The following is a 20,517-nucleotide window of genomic DNA, read 5'->3' as shown; positions in this document are numbered from 1 at the left end:
TTGTTAACCCATATTCCTAATATCTTTGCATACGTTGTTATATTACGTATAATTATTGGGAAAATGCACAGGAAATACTACAAGTTACATGCAGCTAACCAGTTCTCATAGCTCCTTATGATAAACTTGTACAATTCGGATTTTCTTGGTCACTGAAGTGGCTGTCACTTATCCAGTGTTACATAACACTGCACAAGACATGCCCGAATTACTTGACCTCAATCTTTCACTTCATTTAAGAGGCACATTTTAAACATGTGTAGCTGCTAACTCAGCAGAATACACATGTGGCAAAAAGCAGTGAGAGTAACGGTCTACTGTCAGTAGACATGCAGCGTGTATGGATCCTGTCTTGTAACTACTGGGACACATAAAAACTGCAATGGCCACAAAAGTGACCTTCGTGTCTGGAACGATGAAGATTAGAATCGTGCTGTGTCTGCCTTGTGTTTTCACTACTTGAGCCAACTGGCACAGCGCTGGCGTCCTCTCCCGGGCTCCCAGTCTGCCATGATGACAATGGCAACCAGCTACCGCATGGCATGTAAAAATGACAAAGCAAGCCAAGGGATACTTGGAAGATGGGAGGAAAATACAACACAACATGATCAATCGCTCTGTTAAGGAAACGTATTCCTGGACATTGCTATCGCGGACCATTTTGCATTTCTAGGACATCAGCCTCTTCTTCCAAGTTTGGAGTGCAGGTTTTTTTTTTTTCAATGAGCTTTAAAAGAGGCAATTTCTTGCTGGAAAGAAGAAATTAGGTTCTTAGAGTTTGTATCCTCTAAAGGGTAGAATTTTTCTTCTGGAAGAACTGAAAAAAATGGCCTACATTCAAGTGTGCCACAAGCTTATCTGCTGTGTCCTGCCGTAACCTGCTCCATTCAGTATCTGTGCTTCAGCAGAGAACAGGCAGCGTGCAGAAGGCAGACAGTGACACGACAAAACAGATTCATCATCCCAACATTTGTTTCAACGCTAATCCTCCTGTTGACGTCTCCAGCTTCAGTCTCCAGACACGTTTTCCTCTCCTGTCACTGTGGAGATTCAGTCTTGTGTTCCATCAATGTGAACACGCTGCTGCCAAATTCCCCATCAGCAGTTTGAGTAAGAGCTCGACCGATATTGGACTTTTTAAACCGATAATGTTGCCAATTTTAGAGAGACATAACTCAGCGATACGGTGGTCTATATGGTGAATTTTTACACCGGAATGGATTGTGAGCTGATTTTGCACCGATATGACCGTACAAAATTACTTAGCGTGTTGATTTCTTTTGAAAAAAACTTTATTTAACATTATTTTATATTGTCTACAAATTCCAGTGCGGACCAACATCTTGCTACCTTAGCTGCTAAAAGCTAAAAGAGGCACTCTGACTAAAAACATGCCATGCACACTTTGATTGACATGTCATTTACACTTTTTACTTCTTAAAATTAACTAAAAATAAAGTTGTCAACCCCCCCACCCTCCAGTGTACTGGCTGAAATAACATTCAAATTAATATGACTATTAATGCACGATTACAGCAGATGATCAAAGAGAGTTACAGTTAGAATGTTAATTTTTATTTATCACATGTTTTATTATAAACGTTAAGTTAATAAAAGTTATATATATCAGCACATATCAGAAAACACATGTGCAGACAGATATAGCTTGATGGGCCAATATCGGCCCGATACTAGTCTTACACATATATCGGTCAGGCTCTACTTCAAATACACTTTCACACTGTTGTAAAAGAAAATCTGCATTAAAAATGCTATGAATGAAGAGTAGAAGTCTTTACTGCGCTTGAATTAGTTTCTGATTGAGAAGGACGTCGTTCATTTGGCTGCCACCTGCCTCTCGCTGTTACAAATACTTCACCATCAACACAGACTCATATTTGGTCTCGTTCGTTTGCCAAATCTCCGGCTACATTCATCACTGCCAACGCGCTGCTATTCTGGAGGGTTGATAAGTTGTTTGATTAAAAAAATCTTATTTTTTAGTATTAATCTTAAACCTATTGTTCTTTGTGTGTCCTTCTCTACAAAGTGAAATATCTCAATTAATAAATCATCTATGAAAGAATTGATGAATAATGTAGCCATCAGAAGTTTGCATATATAATAAGCATGGAGCTGTTTCCTCATACATGGAAGTTATGCTGCCTGATGTGTTAAAGCTTTATTCATGTTCATGCAGATTTCCATCCTTGTATTGTGTTTAAATTAATCTTTTCTGTTCATTTAAAATAAAAAGTTGAATATTTCAAATGTCCAACAGGAGCTTTTGTTCTGTGCAAACTGTCCGTGCACTAAAATCTCCATCGAGTGCACGCTGAAGAATCCAGCCTGTGTTGTGTTTGTGTGTGTGCTCCATCAAAGCCCGGACAGGTCTGAATGATAAGTTAGCACAGTAGCCCACAAGACGCTTCCCCAAACAGTTCACCTCTGTTTCGGGGATGACTGCTGCCTGAACCCTGTACCCCCACTGAGACAATAAAACGGCTGGATGACTATAGGACTAGCAGAAAGGCCGACAGTTTATAACTCAAGAGAGGCGAAGCTATACAGCCTGTGTGAAGATAAAGATTTAGTAACGCTGTGAGATTGGAATTCTCTCAGTCTGAGGTCAGACGGCCAAAGTTACCTTTCTACATTCCCCCCGAGGGCGTACGAGGAGACCCTGGGCAGGAGCCGGAGCGCACAGTTAGATGCCTTCAGCTCGAGACAAAGGAGGTGTCGCAGTGAATCAGAGGACTCATCATTACAGGCAATAATTGCTTACTAAGATTGTAAATGGGATGTGCTATCTTTAGGTAGGAGAACATTACATTCACTTTGCTGTGACCTTTTAGTGATAAAGACATGCTTAACCTAATTTATTTTGATTAACGTTATATATATCAACAGGTCTCCAATTAAGCTTTTTTAAAGGTAATTTCTTTATTTTAAAGGAATCAATTATAATAAGATAAGAAAAAAGCCCACAAAAATACAGACCTTCAGTTGTAAGATGTAAATAATTAATACAAATTGAAAGTTGTAGGGAGAGCGATCAATTAGTTTAAACATTTTTTCACTATGGACCTGTATACAAAGTAAAAACATCCCTACAACAGTAGAAAAGTAGCTTTAATTGTTGTATTCAAGATATTTTAATGTCAAAAAAAGAACTTATATCAGAATTTTTGAAACATTTCTACACTAAAAAAACTTTTCTGAGATAAAAAAATGCCCATTAAAATTTGAAATCAACATAAAAGTGAAACGTGTTCATATTTAACTGTTATTTTCATTAAAAGTAACCCAAACGTTACACACATACGAGGAGCCTCATCTTTAGAGCGACCGGTACATTATGATATAGGCATAGTTTCAAAGTCTTGATCTTTTCACAGTCTAAGAGAGCACTGTTATTGGAGAGGATTTGCTGTGAGATTCCCCTTTCATTCTAACGGCATTAAAAAGCGTAAAGGCTGGAAGACAGAGGGGAGAGGCTGACGTCACAGACCAAGAGTCACCCGCCGTGTGTTCGGCGTCTCCAAGTAAAGACTTATCTGCAAAGAGGTTTGGACGGACAATGTGGGTGGACAGGGCGTGAAACTACTATCATCATCAGTTCTGAATGAAAAAAAGAAAACATATCTTCCACAAAAAAGGAGGCTCATTCCAATTCAGCTGCGTTGTTAGGACAACGAGAACCATCCCTCAGATGATTAGTTCCACTTCAAAAGAATTTACTTTCCGCGGTGGAAACGTCCCCCTTTTGTGTCCTTACACAGGGCTTTCTCAGCCCAAAAGAAGAATCGTATGTTTAGTCAGCCTGTTTATTATTCCTTCTGTTCACACTACAATTGTATTAAATAAATAGAGTACTGCTAACAAAGGCCTATTAGCTCATAAACATGTCCCGCTACACACAAAACAGGCTAAATCACAGTCTCTGCATAAGAATTAAGATACTCCAACTGCAGGCAAAGTACATTGCTGAGGACATGCTGCCAACTCTGAATGTCTTGTTACTGACATCATGAAACATGCATGTTATGTTGCACGTCTTTAGTTAAAGGGGGGATTTGTTGTGTGGCTCCATTTCAGTTTAGAGAGAGGCTGCCCCTCGCGGAGCAGCACTAGTCACTGGTAATGGTGTTAAGCAGCAGTGTGCAGTGCAATCTCTGGCGCGCGTATTTTCAAAAGGATGAATGGGCCGCTTCTGATGCATAAACAGAGCGGTCGGTTACAATAATAAAGAGGCTCATCTAACAGCTAAAAACATGCCACGCACACTTTGATTGACATGTCGGTTACACTTTTTACTTCTTAAAATTGACTAAAAATAAAGTTGTCAAAAAAAACCAGCCCAAAAAATCAATAACAGGCCTTTTTTCTTAGTGTACTGGCTCAGCTAACATTCAAATTAATATGACTATTAATGCACGATTACAGCAGCAGATCAAAGAGAGTTACAGCAGTTAGCTTGAATGTTAACCCGACTTCCTTGAGATTTTAAAGACAGGATCTGAATGCTAAAGAGGCTCAGCTGAAGATAAGCAGACATCTTGCCTGAATCAGAATCCCAAAAGGGGCGGAGAGAAGCACGGCGAACACACCTAAACGCAGATGAGTGGAATCAGGATGAAAAGTTTTTTTTTTTCCTACACGCAGCCGGCAACTGGCAGCTGTGACACCCTGGTTACTTTAGTGGCATTTTTCTTCTTCTCGTTTTTTTCTGAGCTGAATCCCTAAATCAGCCAGGAACGTGAATGTGCTTGCAGGCCTTTGAAATGTCTTCCAAGAATAAGAACAGCCTTAGTTTTTCTGTACATACAGTCTAGTAAACTTAATGTACGATTAAACTCACGTTTTTTTCCTGCATGCAACTTGTTTTTCTTTAACTGTAAACTGCTGGTTGATTAAAAAGAAATGCCTCACACCACTTCAATAATTGCAGCGGTCCACTCCCGCTCTGTCTTTGATGACTGTATGTTCCAGTGTGAATATTGACTGAAACGGCGCCTGGCGTGGCTCAGGAGTATCTATCCTTCCCTTCATGATCAGTGATGAGCCTCCTTGTGACCTACAGTATATTAATATGCTCAGCAGAAAGACGCCTCTTGGCACAGGACACGCCAGCAGCAGCCCTTTAATGTTGGCAACTGTCAAAGCTTTGATTTCTGATTGATGAGCAAGGTCGGTGCAATAACAGAACGACACGACTGGTCATCTCGCCCCCCTCTCCAAAACAGGAAGCGTATCCTTTAACACTGCAGAGCCGCCCCGCTCCTCAGACTCCAAATGCTACATCACCTGTTTGAAACTGTCGACAAAAAAAAGTGCCTCAAGGCTACAAATGTACAGAATAAACAGTATAGATGTAACATGTATTGACTGAGCAGGGGGGAGGCCAACAGCTGGGAGGAAAGTTTATTTTTCTGTCCACTAACCGGGATGAAAGACACAAACTGAAAAGTGGTAGGCGGTAGATCTGCGTGCACAAATCCTCCTCTCTTTTTTTAGACTGAGCACTTCACTGAATTCTGTTTGTAATGCCACAAGAAAAAAGCATGCAAAACACTCAATCATCAGCTCATTAGGTGCAAAAAGTTCAAACTACTTCAATGGACCTGCAGCACAGACGACATTCAGGAAGTTTATAGTTGTTGAGACGCTCTGACTGAATGTGTTGGTCATTTTGGAGGCTGTTGAGTTGTGTTACGTATAATGATAGCAGTTTCTTCACATTTATCTGAATGTGGGCGAAGAAAGACCTCTATAGCAATACAATTTAACATGAAATAAATGGGTTATAACACACTATGGTGCAGCAGTAAGCAGATATAAGTGTTGCATTAATCATAAACCTCTGTGTTTCTGTCAGTGGATAAACAGATAAGGAGGAGGCTGTAATACACAGTTGTAATGATATAAAATATATCATTATATAATAAGTTTTAATTATTGGTAAATACTGTAGATATCACACTAGTGTCACATCTGAAATGTTCTAAACGTTTGCTGCTTAAAGTGAAAGATGAAGTTTTACTATCACATAATCTGAATATGATAAAAAGCCAGCCTTGCAGTTGGATGCAGTATTGTTTGAGCCTGTAGTCTTTCCAGACCTGCTTTACAGCCACAGCCACAGAGAGAGCCCTCATAACGGCGAATAGAAGGACACTCAGTGGCAACTTCATTACATACACGAGCACATAACGTAGTCTGTTACAGCTGCAGTGTTATAAAGTCTACTTTAAAGATGTCTGAGACGGCCGTTCCCAAACATACAAGTCAAATTTTAAATCCCAAAAAAGTCCAAGGTGATTTAACCGAACCTTAAATCACAAAACTCTGATCAACACTTGATCAAAATATTTTTATGTCAATATCAGTTCTGCATGTGTAGGCCTCAGGCAATGCAGTGGAAAAGAAAGTAGTCCATTAACTTACACATTGCAATTTTTATGCATTAAAATAAAAGCATATAGTAAATTGTCAAATTGACGAACTTATTTATCTACTGATAATGACCCCTCACCTTCCACCTGAGGTACCTGTAAGGTCCAGCAGTGGGCCGCTGACCACACTTCATCACAGGTTTTTTTTGGCACAGTTAAGAAAATTGGTCCTTTCACCATGTCTCAATATAAAAGTGCAGAATTACACCTTAAACTATGACCTCAGTAACAAACATAACTGAACTTACTAACAAAAACTGAACCTTGTAAGAGTCGAGCCGATTGCAGAGCTCTCTGATTTAATTGCATTACAGCAGTGGTGTGCCTGATAAAGTGGCGACTGTGTGTAAATAAAAGTTTGTAACCCAAAGTGCTAAATGTGAGGACAGAACCAGAATTATAGTTAGAGTGCATTATTATTTCCCTCTTTTCTAATAAATGAGGACAAGCTGATTTTGAGAAAAAAAAAAGAACTTAACCAAGTGCAACTAATTGCTCCTTTCATCTATCCAATTAAAAGCAGAATTTTAATCCAAGTAGTCTATTTCTTGTTTTGATAGCTCATCACGTGCCGCAGCCTTTTAATCAGCACAAAAATGTAAGTATTGCATATTAATTCAGCAGTGAGCGAAACTCCCTCCCTATATATGCAGGACTCCCTCTCGGGCCTAATTGACAACTTGTGTTGGCAAAGCTAGCCGCTAACCGCTAACGTTTTCAATCCATACCCACTCAGGTGTGTATGTGTGAGAGGAGGTGTGAGGGAGTTGTTAAAATGGTGCCGAGGATCAATAGGATGTTGTTGTTAGCGAGAGACCTTTCAGGCGAAACATCAGTAAGGTGGCATCACAAGTTGTCATGTGTGATGTTTGTGAAATGCATCTGGAACGTCTCCACCTTCAGCCGCCTGTATAAACAGTCGGCGGCGACGGGCTCGGCTCCCCGGCATTTTTCTGTGATGAAACAGCTCAGTTGCATGAGGTAATCTCACCCTTACCCAAATGAGATGGTAATGCCTTCACTCAGGGAATTCAGCAGCACCTAGAAGGAGGCTGTGCAGCTCAAATGGGACTAATAATAGAGCCTGCGTTCTCTTAACTCGGAATCTATATTATACGCTTCAAAAATGAGATCAACTATATGGGTCAGTGGGATTTCTGTGAGAGAGAGAAAGAACAGAAAGGAGCAACAAAAAGAAAATATGCTCTGCTGACAACAGATCTAAGGAATGCAGCAGCTAATAAGAAAATTATTTGGGCAGAGCAACAGCTCAGAAGTTTAATTAACAGAGCTGGTTTTTAACTGATTGAAAGGGAATACATGTCCACACTCATGTGCATGCGAGCCTAATTATTTTCAACCCCTTGATTGTCTAAATAGGCTTTATAAATAAAAGCACAAGTGACTTGAAATGTTCAAAGGAACTGATTTTAGAAATGGAAATGATCAAAGAGCAGTCTTTCAAAACTCGTGTGATCTGTGAGCTGGAATACACGGGGACTTCAGTCGTACGCGCTGCTGCGGCCTAGGTTTCATTTTAACTTCGGAGGAGACGCGCACACACCCCGACTCCACCCTCAACATCTGGATTTCTCAGAGGACAATAAAAGACGTTTATTAGCCTCCATCTTTGCTTAGGCTGCCCACAAATTACACTGAACAGACTTAATGAACACATCTGATCAGTTTACATCTGATGTACACGTACAGGCACACTGAGTGATGGATTTACAGTACGCTCAAAGCTCATTTTATAATGGGGATGAATAATAAACCATGTTTAGATAATTATGTCAGTGCGTTCACGTCGCCTCTGGCATCTTGTTCACATGTGTGTATTAGCGACAGCCCACGCCGGCTCCTGGTGCATTTATTTTTCTGTAAGTGGCGTGTATCTTTACTCAAGGAAGTAAATGTACAACATCTCGAACAAGTGCTTGTTTGGTACTTACAGTAAAGCCTGCGTGGTTATAAGCTGCAGAGAGAGGGAGTGGCCTCTTTCCCCTCTTGGGCTCCTTGGCATTATTCATGGCCTCTCAGACGTGGAGCACTCTGAATTAAGTTAATGTACAGAGCATAGTTAATGATGTGTTTGATCAAGGGGGGAATAATACAAGTCAAACACAGTACATGCAGTGATTCAATTATAGCTGCAGCTCTTAAAAGTTTCAGATACTGTCTAATTGCACAGAAAAGTGTTTCTGTAGTTTCTCCGTCTTGGATGTTGACCTGATGTTTGTCGAAGCAGGGTGGGAATAGTGTGCTTGTACATCTGAAGGCGCTGCACTTTCAAGGGAATGTCTTCTGTTTTGTTGCGGATCCATATCTCCGAGACACACCCCCTGCTACACAGACGGATTGCATAATTCTGCCAATTACATAAGTGAAGGAACACAATGTCACTCGCAACAGCAGCACTGCTGAAAACGTACCCCCACCGATTATCTCATCCAAACATCTCCTGTTTTAATAATGGACCTAAAGGGACTACGCAAAACTCTCCGCTGGTACGTAGAGGATGGATTTCGATCCCCTGCGTCTTCCGGATACCTTGAACGCAGCGTTACTCCCTGCAGACTGACATAGATGCAGTCAGTGCTGCCTTGTTCTTTTTGAAAGTCATCTGTGGAAGGGTGCAAACTTCACAGGATTATAAGTCAGCAGTGAGACGGCTGCACTGATCCTGGGACAGAATCACTACAGCCGTTTTTGACGTCAAATGTGCACAAGCGCCTGCGCACACACGCCAACGCAGACACACACAGTGTGCATCCCATTAGTGTATCATAGTGTGTGTCCAATGCAGGGTTAGGCTGCCTTATTGATCATGAAAGAAGATAAAGGGACAGTGTCACTTTTAAATCTATTAACTGGGCTTCTCAAAGCAGCGCTACTAGCTCTGAGGCTTCTTGCGCTGCTGTTAGCTTGCGGCTAATGATCAACTGTTTCCATACACAGCTCTTTAACCTATCAGGGAGCTAAATGATGCTGCTTTTATTGATGACTGTAAATAAACGAAGCAACAATAGGTTAAATTGCATTTCTCCCTGTTGCCTTCGTGCTCCTGCCTGTGTCACGCACTTTGGGGTCAACACAGCCGCCAAATGACATTTGTCCCCCCCATTAATGTCACAGCCTTAAAGCAACATATCATCACAGTGTGGAGCTTGGTTTAACTGTAATTGAAAAGGCCCAAGGGGAATTCCTAGGTTGCGTGGGGGGCCCCCTAACCCCCGCTACCCTACATCCATCATTGTAGAGTTAGGCCCTGGGGTGTTCTTGTAACGCTGAAGGTTAGCAGTGAGATCGCCGAGCGGCCTCGCTCACTGCTCTCTAAAACTGCGGGCCCCCGGTCCTGCTGCACACACTACAAATCCAGTGAAAACTACATACAGCATCATGTCAAGTACATATTAATTTGACGGCCACATACCAAGGAGTGCGAGCTTGATCCAGTCAACACATCCGTGTTCAGCGAATGGACGGACTTCAAAAGGCATGTGATCAGAAACAGAATCCTTCCTTCAGATGTCGAGTTCACAGGCTTGATTACACAGCCGCCTTGCAATGCATACTGCAACAGATAAAATTAAACACTCGCAATTACTCACTGCTTTGAAACACCCTGGACCATGATCAATGTGATCCCTCTTTTTTAAGTTCAACCTCAAACGACGGAGATTTGAGCAATCATACAAAAAGTATTATTTAAATGCTGCATCTCGCAACAGAACCCGAGCGCCGCTAATGAAACCTGATAGTTTTGAGAGACAGCAAAGACAGCAGGCACTTAGAGTCTCTTTGCGCTGTTTTTTTTGTAAAATCTAAGGCATTGTGCTCTTTAGGCGTCATGATCAAAGCCTTTTTAACATTTTCTAACAAACGCTTCAGATGCGTTCTGTAAAATGTGAATCATTAAGCTCGGCCTCAAACACACAACTGATCATTTCTCAGAGATCACATTCTGTTGCACTGTTAAGAAGCACCGATGAAGATAAAGGAATGAATTCCTTCTCCAACGTGCACGGTCGAGCATATTCATCTGGCTCTTCACATACATGAAAGCTAGCAGCTGCCCTTGCCAGCGAGCGGAGGACACTAAGGCGCAGCCTGGTTGATCTCTGATGACAAGGGTCTGGAGGAGGGATTAGAAGCACGGGGGCCAAAGTTATGGTCACTCCCTTTTAAAGGAAGGAATTGCATCTCATCGGCCTGGAGCTTGCAGGAGCTGAAAGATCTTCAAAGGTCTTCTCACCCCGCACAACCCACTTTAACTCCCACAAACCTTTGGAAGCAAGAATTTTAAGACATGTGCAGCTTTAAAATGTGATTTATTTTGCTTTGCAGAAGGCCACAACATATCGTGTGAAAACTTTCAATTTGTTGTGTTTTCCCTGCATGAGATTATCAGTGTCACCAGCTCATCGGAGACCATTAAAGTCCCCATGATATCTCAGAGACCGGCTCATCAGAAACTGTCAAAAAATCAGTTATGTAAGGCATGGATAATAAATGAAAAAAGACGTCTTTTGAGAGCCATCCGCAGGGGTAGATTGCAATGCATCAAAAGACAAATATGCATTAGATATGAGGGGGGGCGGGGCCTCTGTCTCCATCCTGCTGCAGATTGGCTGTCGAGCGATACTCAGATTTTTGGCGAATTCGACAACAATAGTCGGAGAGCTGTGTGTTCGAGGGGCTTGGGCTTAAGTTGACAGTGGAGCGACCGTTGGGGAGAGTGAATAGGAGCCCGGGTTAATAAGCCCGGGTACAGGCTGGACTACACAGGGGGCTGGCACCGCTGAAATCTGAAGCAGCGCAGATTAAGATGACAGAGAGAAATGTAGATAAAGAATAAAAGTACAGCACCGGATTTGTAAATACACCAAACAAGTGCATATAATTATAAAGATTGCAGCGTCTTACATAAGAGCGCTGCTTCTGATGGCGTGTTTTAAAGGCTTATTAATTGTCAAGCTGTCAAATGAACACAGACTTAGACACCAAACAGATTACCTTACTAATGTATTCATTGCACCCGACTGTTTCATCTTATTGACATTTGGATTATATAGTGCTCAATCTTCTACATTAGGATCAATCTTTCTTCATTGTTACAGCTGCTCTCATTATGCAGTTTTAGCATCATCGGTGCCTTGATGCCGAAGCCTTCAGTAGCTCCACCAACTGCCAAGAGAGGAAATCTAAAGCAGCGCTGCAGCTGCATCCAGTTTGGCATGTGGGGTGGTAATCTTGCATGGAGAAAGCGGGCCGAGTAAAGAGAAAAGCAGATATATGATTTCAGTCCCACGGATGTTTGAGGGGAGAGTCTGTCCGAGGACACCTACTGACCATGGAGGCACACTGGCGCAGATTAGGGGGCCATCATGAAGGAGCCATAGAGGGTGAAGATAGCCAGGAGCTGCAGGGGTAGAGATAGATGAGACGCAGGAACAAGAGGACCTGGCGAAAAAAAAAAAAGGGGGGGTGGGAGGAGGGGGCACAGAGGGGTGGATGAAAAGAAAGCAAGTTGGGGAGCAACAGCACCATTGGCTTGACCTGGGGAGGGTGGGGGGGTCTAAAGCCAGAGATCCAATTAAAATCACACTCGGTCAGCTGGAGTCAATCGCTGACACAGCCCGAGCCGCAAAGCGCACTCGGGAAAGTACGGGAGCCGCCGAGTGGAAGTTACGCAAGATGTCACGCACGGTTATGATGATGCATAAAACCAAAGCGCCGGTGTGACAAAGCAGCCCACCCCCCTGGTACACAGCTGGGGCTCCACCCAAGTATGGCATAACAGCGGCCGAGGCGGGGGGGGCGAGGGGGCGAGATAGCAATTCAACGGGACTCAAGGTGAAATGGATTTACTTACGTTAAATTGATATATATATTGTGTATACGCTTTCCAAAATGGCGCCTGTGCTTGTTGCTAGGCAGAGGTAGCAGGAGTAAAGATGGCGGCGCACAAGTGGCAAACTGGGAAGCGGAGGTCTAATCAGTTGTGATTACAGGAGGAGGGGGGGTGCAGGGTGTGGCAGGGTTCAATGATTATGGAATATTACCACGGCTTGGTCAGAGTATTCGGGCAGCTCGCGTACACTGCAGGCGGAGACGTTCACAGCTCAGGTTGCTGCACAGAAGAAAATCAGTTTCCCAAATGCAAACATGGAAGTTTTTTTTTGTCTTTTTTAGCATAAAAGAACGTTTGATCACCTCTGTTGTGTTTCTGACGGGATATTTGCTTTTTATAAACCGAGGAGGAAAGGGCAGATCTGCTGTGCATACGATAGAAGAGGTTTAGAAACGTAGAATATCTCCAGCTCGCTTTAAAAACAACGATACTGCAGTAACACCAAAAGCATTTGATGCGGGGTATTGATAAGGTTACAAACAAGAGAAAGCAATGTCATACATTTGAGTCATCACATCATTAAAGCACACTGATCAAAGCCAACCCAGTTCACCTCAATTTACTGGAAGAAAGACGCACTACAGTTTTTCACAACATCAACCACTGAGACTTCTTATCACACTACTTACCGCAAAACCTTTGACTTGAAAAATAGAATAATATAGCAGAGCTCCACTGATGCAGCAGCATTTTTCTCACTGGTAAAAAACTCATTTAAAAAAGATGACATAACGTACGACCTGACCTGGTTGTCCCCGGGCCTCGGGTCAAATAGCTTGGGTTTCTCTGGCTGAATGATTCACACATCTGAAACTGGCTGTTGTGTTAAATTGAAACCCACACACTGAAACTTCCCTATTTTTTTTTTAAAGAGAGCTGTCTCATGAAAAGCTAAAACCAGAAATTAACTGCGGTCAAACTCAGGAGGGATTTGCAAAAAAATGCATCATCAAAAAATATCTGACTCTCCCTAAAGATGCGTCCCCATGAGTGCACGCAGGCGTAAACAAGTTCATCACAGCTCTGCACCATTTCAAGAACAATTACACTGTAGGCGCTTACTTTGCATGTTGCGCAAAGGAAATTATGACTGAGGATAAAACGGCGTCTGTGTTTTTTTTTAAAGAAAAGAAGGCTGAATGTTACAACAAGGCCTCTCCCGCTCGTGTTTAGTGTTACACATTACATCAAAATAAAAGCACGACAACCAAAAGTCCTCTGAACTTTAATAGAATGGAAAGCGGATTAATGTGGATGACACTGGAAATAATAACATCCTTTAATGGAGTCTTCAGCAGAGCATCACCCCGTGTATTTGTGTGGCCATCCACACAACTGCCCCTCCATCAAACCCTCTCACTGGAATAAAGCAGACCCCTGTTAGAGCTAGTTAGCTGTCAGATCCCTGGAAGAATACATTTCAAAGAAATGTAAAGTGAATGCACTTTTGACCTGATTTCCTTTTGATACGTGTGAAGCAAATTGGTATATATATAATGGCAGTCATCGTCAGCATGTTTAATGGTATAAGATGCTGACATCTATACATGCAGGTACAAAGTAGGAAGCTTTTGCTGCTGGCGGTGGAGCACACTTTTCTCCCACTACCTCATTCATCATAATTGTGACCCACGCAATAATCAAGCACTGTCACTGTCATCATCTTTAGTTACACATCATTAAATGTCCCATTAACTGTACTTCATCCTGGCCACTCACATATCCGTCACTGTCCCTCGTATTGTTAGAGAGAGGTGTAATTTTTGACACAGAGAAATAAGAATTGGAGCCGGAGGACAAGAATACCTACTCCACATCCGTTTTAGCTCCGCTCCAGGATTAGTGCTGAAACCGAGTACAAGTTCTGCCGAGCAAAGTACAGGCTTCAAACACGCCTTAGTCCTCAGAAATAATGAGGTGTTTGTTGAAATTTGCATTCCAGAAGGTACGAAAGCAAGCAAACGTGAACAAATATGTCAGAGGAAGTAGATGAAGTGAACGAAGCGGAGCAAACATTTTACTATTAGCTGCAGTGTGAGCATCCAAAAAGAACTAACATCTTGCTCTTTTAGGTTTTCTCCAACTTTTCCAACTTTTTTCAATCGCCAAATGAAACAGAACAGCTCATATCTGTTCCTCAGAGTGGAGCTGTGATTTTTTAAACTGTGAAATCCTGCAAATCTATTAACTCAGACTCAAAGTGAGGAGCTCAACATTCTCTGAATGTGAAAGTCTTTATAGCGTAAATAAAAGCTCTGTGTTTGTAGTGTGAATGGAATAATGACAGATATAACATGAGAGTGTGGTTATTATTATTCGGACAATACAGCTTCTTTTAAGCTACATGAGTCCTGTTTGTGTGTGCAGCTAGCTTACCTTCAAGGTAAGACATTTGTGTGTGTGTGTGTGTGTGTGTGTGTGTGTGTGTGTTAAAGAGAGAAGTACAAATCAAATGGAAAATACAAAAATAGATTAACTGGATCTAAAAGTCTGAAAAATTGACTTGAAGAGAGAGAGCAGAAAGCGCGTGAACATTAGAAGACTCAGTGCGCGTGACCTTGTGGCAAATACACCTGTATCCCCCCCAAGCGCACGCGCTCATTGCGCAGTTAGGAAAACTAACACATGATCAAAAAAAGTGAACACTCTTTTGTTGCGAGATGGCTGTTAGTTGCGCACAATGATTATTAATTTTAGCCTCTTTTTTTTAAAGTTTATGTCGCCGTTAGCTCGCAGGAGATTTACCTTTAATCAAAGAAGTTAAATAATGACGGTTACCTGACATTAACAAACACGTGAGATCACCAACCACATCCAGGCCGCGCATTAGTCTGCACAAAACTGCAGACCTGCACATTTGGCGGACTAGAAATAAAAGAATTATAAAAAAGAAGTTCACGATGAAAACGCATTGAATGGCTAAAACCACACACGCCTGATCAAAGAGAATATAGACACTTTAATAAAATATAGAATAGATAATTAATTATACAGTATGCTTATGTACAGTAGAACTGTATGCTAATTAAACGTGTTTAATTGAATCACGAACACTAGCTTATGCTCACACTGGTCTTACTTTGCACAGAAATATGAAATATATACAGAATACAAACAAGGATATGGAATAATAAGAAGGCGTAAAGTGAAACTTAATCAAGGGGAGAGAAAATAAACCCTGTGAGCCTCGCGGAATCATAATTACAGGCAAGACCTGCTTCAGGCCCACTGCGCAGGCTCGTTAGGGATCAAATTTTAAGATCTTTTGGATATTTATTTCATCTTGAGACAAACATACACACATGAATAATGTTTCTATCTTCCCGACGTACATTACACCTACTTTACATTCAACAAAGAGCCCTCAAATCAGGGCTACATTCAGCATTTCCTTTTATTTTCCAACTTAACAAGCAGATTTTCATTAAATCCTTTGTCATTTTTTTTGTCTTACTTATGATAGATATCTTTATTAATAATGTAGCACAGCGAACAATTAGACATATACACTTTGTTTAAGTTCTGATAACCCTCTGTGGGAGATGGAGCTACAGGCTACAAGCCAGAGCCAGCCGAACAGGCCTCACAACAACAAATAAAGCTCGCCACATTTCGCAATGCAACTATTCCAATATATGATGACTCAGGACGTGTCACAAAATATCTGATACAACATTCACAAAAATACAGAGAGCAATAGAGATACAGCTGTGTGTTTATATGGTATTACATGAAAAAATAGGCCCAAAAAATGCTTCCGCCGGGGTCCGAACAGGACCTCAGAGAGAGTGGATGTTGTTACACTGCTTTGGTGGGAAGGAGTCCACGCCGCTGTGGCATGTGTACCATCCGTTCACAATACTTTTCTGAAAGGGAGAGGTGGAGGGGAAGGTCCTTGAGCTCTGGGCGAACGTGTGACCTGTCTGGCCGCAGGGGTACTGGGAGGACTGGGACCTGTAGCTGCCTCTCTGCAGCAACAAAGGGTCCAAGAGGGGCTGTGACCTGTGTGCAGAGTAGTCCAAACTGCTGTCAAACGTGTGATGGAAACGTGACCTCGGGGTCGAGTCGTCTCGACTCTCTGGGGACATGGGGACATCTTGAGTGGAGATTGGGGGGTGAGGGGGGCTGATCTGGGTTCCATCCGGGACTCGGGTTGACCTGGCCTCCGCAGTGTGACCCCCGTCTCCGGGACGCGCGTCCCCGCTTTTAGCTACATGAACCTTGTTGCAGTGGAGCTTCATGTGCTTCCGCAGGGAGCTCGGGTGGGTGTAACACTTGTCGCAGCCCCTGACCTTGCACATGTAGGGTTTGTCACTGGAGTGCACGTGAGAGTGTTTCTTTCTGTCGCTGCTGTTCGCAAACCTCCGGTTGCAGCCCTCGAACTCACATTTAAAAGGTTTTTCACCTAAACGTGCAGAGAGAGAAATGGCGGCGGGTTATAAAAATGCTTACAGGGCCCGTGGATGATCTGTCTGACCAAACATGCTGATATTGATAGAGCTCAGTCAACTGAATGCACAAAAGAAACCAAGTGAAAAGTGACCATGAAAAACAAAAACGCACATCCATGATTTACTGCGCACTGTGGATCTGATCCTCAGTTTTCAGCTACTGACTCTGCAAACACAGAGCAGCAGGTCAGGCCACATCATTCTTGATGTTTAAAATGTCCAATTGTTGTACAAAAGTGTGCAACAAACTTTCTTTGACTCGTTAAAGCGCAAAGTAAAAAGTTGTTGCTGAAACTTTGGTGCAGCTCTGATCGCAACAAGTGAGGCTGCGGACTGAATCTACAGGAGTTACACATGCAGCAGATGATGAACCTGCGACAGCAAATGCAAAGATTTGTTTAAATGGAGTTATGATGCACAGAATGAATTATGGCTATCAAAATGCTAATTGATCTTGCAGCACAGCTGCGCACTGCCCTCCTGCGCACAGTCAGTCAGAGCTGCACTCAGAAATAAAACTTTAACAGCCCTGTTAAATCATCACTTTGCAGGAGAGTGTTTTAACGGGTTTCTGGCTTTCAGAATATAATAAAAACTGTTCTTATATTTTTCTGACATAAATGATGTGTAATTAACAACCCATGAGCAGCTTTGTAATAACACATGCCATGAAGCGGCCCGCTCCTGCCTCTGTTCTCTTTGCTTTCATTAGCAGAACATTTAAAGCAGCAGTGACAGAGGGCAGCAAAGAAATTATATTTGAGGGTTTTTTTCTGAGGGACATTTACTTTATTCTTTAATTAAATATTTAATTAAAATGCCTACATTTGAGGATAATTAAACTTTGTGAGAGGACGTTTACTCTCCTGTGCGTGTGTGGAAATAAAACAAAGTAAATCCTTTAAATAGAAGATATTAGATTGTGTGCTCGTGTCAGGGAAGGAGCGGGGGAAGCCCAAACAAAAGAGCGTTTTAAAAGAAATGCGTTTATGATTCACTGCGCTTCCTGGCTACCTACAGGCCTCTTCATGTGATTGGAATTAAACGAGTATAAAACATAAATAAATGATCTTTTGATTTGTTTTGTTTACACTGATAATTATTTCCTGTTGCTTGCTGAGGTCATTCGCGTGCTCACCTTTTTATTTCCCACTACACCCTGTGTGCAGAGCTGTGTGTGTGCAGCAGTGATCCTGAGCACAGGAGATGAATCCCTGGGAGGCAGAGACCGCGTAACGGCTACGTCACAGCTCTCCGGTGTCCCGGCATTTATTTAATAATTTCTCTGAATGAAGTGGGAGAGGCACCCAAACCACCAGGCCTGCAGAATACGCTCGTTTGGAAGTAGCTTACTATGATACTACTACATCTGTGCTCCCTGCGTGGAGCCTGGTCAGGGTTTTTATTCTGCTGCACGAGCAGGCAACAGCAGAGACGGCGAGAGAAGCTTTGCAAAATAACGTTTTAATAACAATGGAGGCCTGAACACGACAAGCAGCATGCACAAATTAAATAGCAAAATCACAAATATCATGATGATTTAAAGCAGCAGAATTTGCACATTTCCTTTAACTAAATAATAAAAAATAAAATATGTTCACGAGGATTAAATTTGCTAAATTATAAACAGTTAAATATGAAACAAAGGGTGATGAAACAAAACATTTTAATGACACAATTTGCAAAATGAAACACTTTTATTACAATTTACCACATACATATGTGTTATTATTTTATTCTAATAATTATTAAATGATGTGTGATTATTGACTGACCTGTGTGGGTCCTCTTGTGGATCTTTAGGTTTTCTGATCGTGCAAACACTTTCTCACAGCCGTGGAAGGGGCAGGGAAAGGGCTTCTCCCCTGTGTGCACTCTGACGTGGTTCACCAGCTTGTATTTGGCTTTGAAAGGCTTCCTGTCCCTCGCGCAGTTCTCCCAGTGACAGACATACTCGGAGTGCTCGGGTCCTCCGACATGCTCCACTGTCACATGGGTGACAAGTTCATACATGGTCCCGAAGGCTCTGGAGCAGGGCAGCTTCCCGGCCCCCTCTTGGCCGTCACTCCACTTGCACACCAGCTCGTGCTTGACTATTTGTTTGGAGCACCTGAGGAAAGCGTCGCCTCCTCCTCCGCCTCCTCGCTGAATTGCCATGTTGAGAGGTTTGTACAGACCCAGGAATTGTGTGACAAGTTGCTGGCTGTTTCCCTTGGGGTTGATAGCCTGGCCATAAGGGTGAGTCCGGGTGAGGAGGTCGCCAGGTAGACCCAGCATCATCTGGCTGCCGAGGTCTCGCGACGGGTCCGTGGAGGCGTGGGCCTGCTCCTGGTAACTTGTAAAAAAAGCATGGCTTCTGTTGTCTCTGCAGCCAGCAAAGTCACGATGATACCTTCCAATCCCGCCATGTTGGGTCGCTCTTGATGCCAGTTGATCAGTGACGGGTGGCATGCCGGCTCCAGAAAGATTGGCTCCAATGATAATGCCCCTAGGGCTGTGCTCTAAGCGGTGGCTGGGGTATCCAGAGTCTGCAAAAGTGGGAACCGAATGGTCAACATATGCACTGGACCTCGTCTCGGGGTAGTCTCGCAAATTGTGCGAGGGGCAGAGTTTTAAGGAACTGCCAGTGGGGTGTCCCATGTGCTCTCCTGCCAAAGGTGGCAGCACCACGCTGGGTTCAGTATTGCTCTCCCCGGGGTTGACGCAAGAGAGAGGGCAGCCACTAAACCTCGAAAGGCTTGTCATGTTTTGTTGGGAGTTTGAGGCTATGAGTTTTGAGAAAATCAACCAATTCAGCACTCAGGATGCACCCAGAAATTCAGTTTCCATTCCCCCTTGTTTGTATATCATCTGCATGTGAAATTCTTGGCCGTGAACTTCGCAGAAGTAGGAACCAGACTCAATTTCGTTAAAGTTGGTGTGAGTCCCATGCCGTTCACTTTGCCCTCTTGATTTGTGGCAATAACCGTGGTAGTAAAAATGCTTCGAAACAGGCCATGGTGCAATATAAAAGCACAGCAGGCAAACCTGCTTTTAAAAAGGGAGCGTTGGGATTGGTTGGAATGCGCTGTGATTGACAGGCGCTGGGTTTGTTTTAAAAGGGACACGCAGGCGTTCACTGCACGACTCCGTTTTCAAATATCTCACAGAAAATGCTTTGAAATGTGCCGCGATACTCGCAAATATTGCTGCCTCTTTAACTCCGAGAACCTTCTCGTAAGTCCCCAGCTCTAAATCCCCACGTATAGGAATGAAACGGTTAATAAGGAATAGTAATCTGTGAGAGAAGTCAAGTGATTAAAGGCACGCATGAGCAAAACACAAGACAATCACAGTCTTTTATGTGACTGCATGTCTTTGCCAAAGCAAATGTCCCTGTGCTGCCCTGCAACAATGACACAGAGAGAGGCCACTGCGTGTCCAGGACGATTATTGTCAGAGCTGCGTTTTGGATTGTGGAGCAAAAGCTGTGAAAGTTACAGAAAAGTAGTCCCTCAAAATTAACATGGTGTATGAAATTATATTAAAAAGAACTACTGACGCCATTTGTGCCATTAACCTAAATATTCTCAAAGTTTAATATTAATTAGTATGTAGGCCTAAGTGTAGGTAGGTCCTATTATTAGTAATATATACGTTATTAAAGTAAAAGAATGCGTCACGCTTTTATTTTGAAATACATTTTCATAAAGGCGCA

General features: G+C 42.7%; 1 protein-coding gene across 1 annotated transcript; it reads right to left on the bottom strand.

Moving 5' to 3' along the window:
- Positions 1 to 15,339: 15,339 nt before the first annotated feature.
- Positions 15,340 to 19,565, bottom strand: zic6 (zic family member 6). Its single transcript, XM_069670152.1, has 2 exons — positions 18,596 to 19,565; positions 15,340 to 16,774 (listed from the first exon to the last, which is right to left on the bottom strand). The coding sequence occupies exons 1-2, from the start codon at positions 19,563 to 19,565 to the stop codon at positions 16,149 to 16,151; spliced, it is 1,596 nt and encodes a 531-aa protein (XP_069526253.1). The 3' UTR covers positions 15,340 to 16,148.
- Between the last annotated feature and the right edge of the window lie 952 nt (positions 19,566 to 20,517).

Source organism: Semicossyphus pulcher, unplaced genomic scaffold, assembly GCF_022749685.1.
Source record: "Semicossyphus pulcher isolate SPU_LCO1_2020_fin unplaced genomic scaffold, fSemPul1.0.p SCAF_2, whole genome shotgun sequence".
Taxonomy (NCBI): domain Eukaryota; kingdom Metazoa; phylum Chordata; class Actinopteri; order Labriformes; family Labridae; genus Semicossyphus; species Semicossyphus pulcher.
This window is presented reverse-complemented; position numbering and strand designations above follow the sequence as displayed.